Genomic DNA, 8322 nt, shown 5'->3' on the forward strand with positions numbered 1-8322 from the left:
TATAGTAGACTTACTGATTCTCATTCTACGATTTTATTTCAAAGAGCCTGAATCCCACAAAGGGACTACACCAATCCTGAACTGAAAAGTCTGATAGAGCAGTGCTGGCCCTTGTCTCCTTTGCTTATCTCTGCTTGGCATGAAAGGCCAGGATGTCATCTCTAAAGCCAGGGAAAAGCGATTATTAAATCAGGAGTATAAAGGCAAGGGACAGGCCAGGCCAGAGATTCAGACATACAATCCATGTGCAGCTTCTGCTGAGGCGTAATGATCCTTCACCAGGGCTTTTGAGCAACCTGGTCTAGTTCCAACCCCCACGGCAGGGGGTTGGAACTAGCAGTTGCTGTTTGCTGTTTTTCCAAATGTTCGTGAAGTGCCTGTTACAAAAAAGGAATTCTCATAACATGTTGTCTTAACTTTGCAGTATTCTCTAATAATAAATAAAATAAGAAAGGCCCAGAAGGTAACACATGTTGTAAAGCATGGTCTGGACCTTTAGTTCATGCAGTTTACTATAAAGCAGCATTACACTTCTTGAATTTGCAAAGTCTATATCCTATTTCACTTACTAATCTGATCCTGATGAAACACGCCAAATGCAGATGCTTACTCTGTCCTCTTCTGGGCTGTAGGAATGTTTTGACATTGTTGCTTATATCAAATTCTCTCACTCAGCACTTCTGCACCAGGCTTGATGATCTCTGGGATCCCACAGAAACCTTCATCTGATAAAGCATCCTAGATTTTTCTTGTGTGTCTGAGTGAGTCTCGTGAGTCTTTGACTTAAGTCAAAGGGAGTGCCATGGGAACCTTATTGTTGAAAACACGATTGGTAAAATTGGTGATATAAAATAAAGGAGCTTTGTGGCTCAAAGTTACTCCAAACATCAAGGACATCACAGATCACAGACAGTAGCTTTAGTTAGCAAATAAATACCAAAGGAGCAAGTCAGCATTGCACAGCTTGTTATTTCAGCTGGAGTGGAGGATGTTTGCAGTGAAGAGGGGCACACGGGAGCACAAGATAAGCAGACAGCCCAGCAGCCCTCAGCTCGGGTTTATCGCCTGCTGTCTAAGGCAGGAGTAGAGAAGATAACAGCACCCTGGGTCAGGGACACAGAATCACAGAATCAACCAGGTTGGAAAAGACCTTTCAGCTCATCCAGTCCAACCGTTCCCAGCACTGCCAAGGCCACCACTAACCCATGGCACTTAAGGGCCTCATCTCCACGGGGTGTGAACACTTGCAGGGACGGTGCCTGCAGCCCTGCCCTGGGCAGCCTGTTCCAATGCCTGAGCACCCTCTGGGGCAGGAATTGTTCCTCAGCTCCATCTAAACCTGCCCTGGTGCAGCTTGAGGCCGGTTCCTCTTGTCCCATCCCTTGTTCCTTGGGAGCAGAGCCCAGCCCCTCCTGGCTCCATCCTCCTCTCAGGCACTTGTAGGGAGCCATCAGGCCCCCCCTGAGCCTTCTCTTCTCCAGACTGAACCCCCCAGGTCCCTCAGCCCTTCCCCATCACACTGTGCTCCAGGCCCTGCACCAGCTCCAGTGCCCTTCTCTGGCCCCGCTCCAGCCCCTCAATGTCTCTCTTGTAGTGAGGGGCCCAGAGCTGAACACAGGATTCGAGGTGCGGCCTCACCAGTGCCCAGTGCAGGGGCACAATCCCTGCCCTGGCCCTGCTGCCGCACTGGTGCTGATCCAGGCCAGGATGCTGGGGGCTTCTTGGCTGCCTGGGCACAAGCTGCTCTCCCATCGCGCTGGTGGGAACCGGAGCAGCGCCGCCGCTGGGAGCGCGCGCATCGCGCCGCGCCTCAGCGCTCTGGGGCGGAGAGAACGCAGGGCTGGGCTTCCGCCGCCACGATCCCGGGCGTTGACTGGGGGCAGATGGATCTGCAGCGGCCGCCCTTTTCCTGAGAGCCGTCCCGCAGCAGTAGAGAGCGCGGCAGCCCCGAGCTCCCCGTCAAGGGGCCGGCCCGGCCCTGGACCCGAACCCGGCTCCGGACCCAGGCGCGAACCCGCCGCGTAAAAGGGGGCGGAGGCGGTGGGGTCGCGCGCTGCCAGTCATGGGGCGGGCGCGGGGCTGAGGAGCCGGTCGCCATGACCTGCACCATCGAGAAGATCCTGACGGACGCGCGGACGCTGCTGGAGCGGCTGAAGGAGCACGACACCGCGGCCGAGTCGCTCATCGACCAGTCCGCCGTCCTGCACCAGCGGGTGGCCGCCATGAGAGAGGCGGGCGCCGCGTGGGCCGAGAAGGTGAGACCGGTGGCGCGGGCGGCGGTGGGGTGGCTGCGGAGCGGCACGGGTTGACCGCTGTGTCTTCAGCAGGGCCAGGGCCCCGCGGCGGAGCGGACCGACTTGTCCCGGCTGCGGCCTCACGCCCTCCTGTCCCAGGAGAACACGCAAATACGCGACCTGCAGCGGGAGAACAGGGGTGAGCGCGGTGGCACCGGAGGCTGAGAGGTGCCGGGACCCGGGAGGGGGGATCGGGATGGGGTGCTTGGAGCTCCCGGGGCCATGTTGGGTGGTGCGCTGGGGCTTGGTGGGGTGTGATGTGTGGCGGGGCCTGTCGAGGGGACCGGGGAGCGCGTCTGTTCTGCCTTCTGCCAGGGCCGCTGGGTGCCCCGGGAGGTCGCAGGAGGTGATCCTGCCCCTCTGCTCTCGTGAGACCCCACTTGCAGCGCTCAGTGCAGTTCTGGTGTGCTCAACACAAGGACGTGGAGCAAGTCCAGAGGAGGCCACGAGGATGATCAGGGGCTGGAGCACCTCGTGTATGAAGACAGGCTGAGAACGTTGAAGACAGCCTGGAGAAGGCTGCGTGGAGACCTCAGAGCAGCTTCCAGTATCTGAAGGGGACTACAGGGATACTGGAGAGGGACTCTTTCTCAGGGACTGTAGTGGTAGGGCAAGGGATAATGGGTTCAGACTTAAACAGGGGAGATTTAGGTTAGATATAAGGAAGAAGTTCTTCCTTGTGCGAGTGGTGAGGTGCTGGCACAGGGTGCCCAAAGAAGTGGTGAATGCCCCATCCCTGGCAGCATTCAAGGCCAAGTTGGACAGGGCCTCAGGCCACATGGTCTTGTGGAAGGTGTCCCTGCCTTTGGAAGGGGATTATCTTAAGGCCCTTTCCAACCCAAACTGTTCTGTGATTATGTGTTTCTATGCCTTGGAAGTGGCAACTGCTGTCGGGATGGCCTCTTGGCCGGCTGATGGCTCCAGATAGCCAGTGGCCACAGCCCTGGGGCTGCACTGGGAAGGGGAGTGGTGGGATAGCACCAAGCAAGAGAGCAGCTGGTACCCAGAAACTGGGCAACTGACGACATGGCTGTGGAAAATGGCTTGTAGTTTGTGGCAATGAGATGTGGTGCTTTGCAGAGCTGTGGATGTCGCTGGAGGAGCACCAGGATGCGTTGGAGCTTATCATGAGCAAATACAGAAAGCAGATGTTACAGCTGTTGCAAGGGAGAAAAAGTGAAGATGCTGAACCAGCCTTGAACGTTCATCAGGCTAATTCTTTGGTAAGGTGGGATGGGGTCAGAAGAGGGCTCAAGACACCTGGTCCCTGTCTCTTGCTTTTGTACATTTGTTTCCATCCATGGAACATCTCTGCTACAAAAGACATTTTCTGAAACTGTTGTCTCTCTTTGCTGTTTTTTTTTTTTCTATATTCCTTTTCCAGGAATACAGATTCCAACTGTTAATGGTTGTAACAGTTATCACAGAGGACACTGAAAAGCACAACCCTTTCACAGCTGGGGTGAAGGCTTATTCTTTATGCACTAGGTCTGAATTCCCTGGGTTAAGCTTAATGCACGTGATTCTATACAATAAAATCAAACACGTAAGAGTTGTTACTGTTCCTGTTCAGGAATTTTAACAGAAGGAGAAGATCCTTCTAAACCTCTGTGAGCTGCAGCGTGTTTAATTCTTAAGAGATCATCACTCCCAAATGTTTTTAAATCTGCATACACAGTGGCCTAAAAGTTCCCCTTCATCCACAATGGGTGCAGTGACTTCAGACCTCTGAGGTGTGGCTGCTGGAAAATGCTGCCTATTTTATGTTTAGGCATCTAGTAATAACATTAAATCCCCATTTAAGCTTATGAATTCAGTTAGGCATTTGTTAAGATGCATTTTTATGTGATTAGAGAACAGCAAGCTGGTTCAAGCTAGTGACATCTCATATCTTGTGGGGTTTTAATTGGTATTGGAGCTAGCCTAACTCTTTGCACATGTATTTGCCACTGATACGTGGCAACGTGTCCTCTAGTCTTGTGTCGCTTAGGTCTTCTGAAGTAGCTCAGCAATGTCTTGCTTCCAATGCTTGCTTAGGGGCATAAATTGCTCTGTTTATCAGGACCTAACTTTTCCACAAAGCTTCTATCATTATTCTCTGTCACTGCTTTTGTTTCACTGGAGAAAAATCTTCTGTACTTCAGATTAAATCCATGAGTTTTTTCCCACCCAGCACTTGGAGAACAGTAACAACCTTTTAGTGTCTTTTTAAGAGCTAAATTCTTGCTGTAACCGTCTCTCTGTTTAGGGAAAAACAAAGTAATTCTTTCTTCCCAGATTAAGTAATCCAAGTTTTTCTTGTTCCTCCAGATGTCTTTTAGATGCTCTAGTCTGTTTACATATTTCCTGAATCATGGAATTTAAAACTGAATTCTTTGCTCTTGTGATATATTTATCTTCCAGAGGCAGTAGAACAACTACTGATGCTCACAGAAAAAAACCTCTGTCCTATCACTTTATCTGGTATTCCCCAAAGTGCTTTGGGATAACCTTATATTTTTGTTACGTTAAAATGCTTCAAAAACTTCCAAGGTCTTAGACGTGGCTTGGAGCAAGCTGCTGTAGTGGAAGGTGTCCCTGCCTGTGGCCGGGGATTGGAACTGGATGAGCTTTGAGGTCCCTTCAACCCAAACCAGTCTGTGAGTCTATGATTCTTGCCACTTAACAGCATTTTTGTGTTTGCACATTTGAGTTCCTCTCTGAATACTGTATTTGGAAACAACACTCTCCAAACAGGAGCTGTTGCTACATAATCATTACCTCTTGGAATTTTTCAATGCTTTTTACATGTGTGTTTCTGAGCTTCAACAAAATGCATCTCCCAGAGAATTAGAGCTGTGCCTAGATGGGTTCTGTACAGACTGCCTCAGGAAGCTCTAGTCTGACATGGTTTACTTTCCTTGCTTGGTATCCTGCTGACATGAGGCTGTTTACTTCACAGTTACTTAGTCATGAAACTCATTTGCCTTTATAGTCGGTGCTCTTAATTCAGTCAGGCTTTTCTAATAAAGCAATAGGAAATTTGCTGCATACTAAACTCTCTTCACATGAACCTGAATCTGTTGCCCCCAGTCCTTGTCGCACTTGAAATTATTTCCATCTTGGTAAGTAAAGGTGCCTTAACTTGCTGTCTGATGTAATTCTCTTCACTGTTTTCACTAGTGACTCATGATGAGAAGGTACATGTTCATCTTTAAATATTATACCAGTTAGAAAGGGTTGCAGGTGCTTAGGAGGAAAGGATTAAAATTCAAAACAGGGAAATAATAAAAAATGAAGAAAATGAAAGTAATGGATTTAGAAGGGATAAATTGCTGCTGCTTTTTCCTGAACATATTGAATATATTGCTTTTATGTCTTTCAGGAAATTGAAAGTCAGATAGACAGAATATGTGAGATGGGAGAGGTGATGAGAAAAGCTGTTCAAGTCGATGATGATCAGTTCTTTAAAGTTCAGGAGAAACTAGCTCAGTTGGAGGTAAGAACAAATACAACTACTAAGGATCAAGCTTTGGGAGTGCCTAAACTTACTCTGGACTTGCATGTGTCAAGGATTTATAACAAGAAAAACTTTGGGGGTGGGGGTCAGGAAATGCAGAACACGATCTGTTAATTTTCAAGTTCTTAATGACTGTATATATTATGTCTATACACATGTACACATGCACACATGTAGCCAGAAGCAAAAAATTAGCTGTAAATGATGTGGTTCCTCTCTTGCTAGCACTGCCTTAATGCTTATGTTACAAAATCAGTTTTATTTAGCTGTGGAGGAGCGGGCTGTTGAAAGATGATTGTCCTTTACTTGTGAATTAGCTCATTTCTATTTCAGCAAAAATATTGATTTTGCAGCTTGAAAACAAAGAGCTGCGTGAACTATTGTCAATCAGCAAAGAATCTTTTGAGGTGGGGAGAGAAGATCTGCCTGACTGTGAAGCTTAGGTCACAAAATAACCTTACCTCCAAATCTTGACTTCAGAAACATGAAACTACCCTGCAAGGATGGGGTTTGGTTTGTTCTTTCAGGTGTTTCTTTGTATGTTTGTCCTGTCTTTCAAAGTGTGTGGGTTTTTTTCTCTGCATTTTAATGAAATTATATACTGTTGGTGTCAGAGGCTTTGCATTGCTGCTCCGTCTTAGTAATTGCAGCATGCAGATGCTTAACTATGAAGTATTTGATGTGTACTCTTGTGTGATAGTTTATTTCCTCTCCTGTTTGTATTTTTTAATGAGCTTTAGTTAATAATTCCAACTGTGCAGATGGCACTTAGATCCACTTTGCCAATAGATAGAGAAGATAATATAGGTTGTGATTATTTTGTTTGATAGAAGGAATAAGAGATTGTTCAAACCCAACGTAAATCGTAGTACACGTTTTGCCCTGCCTGCACAAAGCAGGCATGCAGAGCTTTTGTTTGGCTCTGAAGAGCTGACACTCAGTATTTGCCTGGGTTGACATTGTTACTTGGACAGCTGCTTAGAAGCAGGTCAACAGAACAGCAGATAGCCAAGAGAGCACTTTAGTAACTCCTCTAAGGAGCATTCTTTACCTTGTTTTAGGGGTGAAAAGCAGAGGGGACGACTCTTTCTGACACCTGTGCATTTCTGAAGGACATTTATCGAATTAATTTTGGGTGTATGTGTAGCCCTGTTCCAGCTTCACCAGTGCTCCAGGTCACGTGTACTGGCTAGCTGTGAGCTCAAGGCGTGTGCTCTAACCCTGCACAAGCACAGAGCTTTCAGATCAAAGCTCTTCAGCCTTCCACTGCTTTGGACTTCAGGAAGACTATGTAGTTCTGCCTCAAAACTAAACCAAAACTAACCATACAGACAGGTTTTTAGTGTTACCTCACAGGTAAGTCTAGTGCCAGATGTTACATAGTTATGGCAGAATCCTGTATTGAGTGAAGTTATAGTTGTGTTATTGTAGGAATTTATCAGTATTGTGATGTTTTTAACAATATTTTTATATATAGATTCGTCTTTCTTACCTGTGGTCAAAGAATAATCCTCCAAGAACAGTAAACATCTTGTTTCCAATATTAGTTTAAATTTTTACGCTATTTTTCCCCAGTGAGAATTTTGATAGATGCAGAAGGTGATTTATGTTCTTGTGCTTATTAAAAAACATTTTCTTGCAAAATTGGAATATCCAGCAAGATTGATTGGTAGATATAAGGCATTTCTGTACAGGAGTATTCTTGTATATAATCCTTTTCTATAAGAAATTGTTGAAGAGGGAATAAAAGACCCCAGTGGACAGTCTTTTCTCAAGTGTGGTGTGCTTTGTGAATCCGTCTGCTCTGCATGTACCCAAGCTGTTCGCCCCCTAATTTTTACCTCATCTGAATGAAATATTACAATGACCAACAGTGCTGCATTGTATCTCTTTTAACATCATCTGAAATGCCTGGGTCAATTTTTACATTTGTTATCTCAGTGTAGCTGTGCAGCCTGAAAAAAGGGAAAGTAAATGGTGGTTGCTTTTACTAATGAGTTTATTATTAATCAGTAGTGGCCATAAATAGCAGGGGAAGTTTAAATATGTTACATTTGTGACTGTTTTGGATCTATAAATAGGGATGTGACTGTAAGTACCTGACTGTATTCCGCTCTGATTGATGCAAGGGGTTAACCAATGCAAGGGAGTTAGAGTTAAGGGATGATTTAAAGCATACCTACTTTACAACTTTAACAAGTTGTGGAATCTGTCCGTGTATGAAGCTGGGCTGCAGGGCAGTGTCAGAAGAACTTGACCTGTTGAAGCAAATCCAGAGGAGGCCATGGAGATGCTGCCAGGGCTGGAGCAGCTCTGCTCTGGAGCCAGGCTGAGAGAGCTGGGCCTGGAGAGGAGAAGGCTCTGGGGAGACCTCAGAGCAGCTCCAGTGCCTAAAGGGGCTGCAGGAAACCTGGAGAGGGGCTTTGGCCAAGGGCCTGTAGGGACAGGCCAAGGGGAATGGCTTTAACCTGCCCGAGGGGAGACTGAGATGAGCTCTTAGGCAGAAGCTCTTCCCTGTGAGGGTGCTGA

The 8322-nt window shown here is 47.1% G+C and overlaps 1 protein-coding gene across 2 annotated transcripts; it reads left to right on the plus strand.

Annotated features, from left to right (window-relative positions):
* The first annotated feature begins 1834 nt into the window (after positions 1 to 1834).
* Positions 1835 to 7578, plus strand: SIKE1 (suppressor of IKBKE 1). 2 transcript variants are annotated; one of them, XM_080632831.1, is made up of 5 exons: positions 1835 to 2255; positions 2328 to 2433; positions 3375 to 3517; positions 5659 to 5772; positions 6147 to 7578. In XM_080632831.1, exons 1-5 carry the CDS (start codon positions 2097 to 2099, stop codon positions 6234 to 6236), a joined length of 612 nt encoding a protein of 203 aa, XP_080488957.1. In that variant the 5' UTR covers positions 1835 to 2096; the 3' UTR covers positions 6237 to 7578. The 2 variants fall into 2 exon arrangements, with proteins under 2 accessions (XP_080488957.1, XP_080488956.1); XM_080632830.1 differs by having other exon boundaries at positions 2325 to 2433; positions 6147 to 7577.
* Positions 7579 to 8322: the final 744 nt, after the last annotated feature.

The sequence above is a fragment of the Psittacula echo genome (genome assembly GCF_963264785.1).
Source record: "Psittacula echo genome assembly, chromosome: 22".
Taxonomy (NCBI): domain Eukaryota; kingdom Metazoa; phylum Chordata; class Aves; order Psittaciformes; family Psittacidae; genus Psittacula; species Psittacula echo.

Coding starts and splice junctions, on each gene's coding strand:
- SIKE1 (XM_080632830.1), top strand. CDS start 2,097: ATGACCTGCACCATCGAGAAGATCCTGACGGACGCGCGGACGCTGCTG. Junction 3,518..5,658: donor TTCATCAGGCTAATTCTTTG/GTAAGGTGGGAT, acceptor TATGTCTTTCAG/GAAATTGAAAGTCAGATAGA. Junction 5,773..6,146: donor AGAAACTAGCTCAGTTGGAG/GTAAGAACAAAT, acceptor TTGATTTTGCAG/CTTGAAAACAAAGAGCTGCG.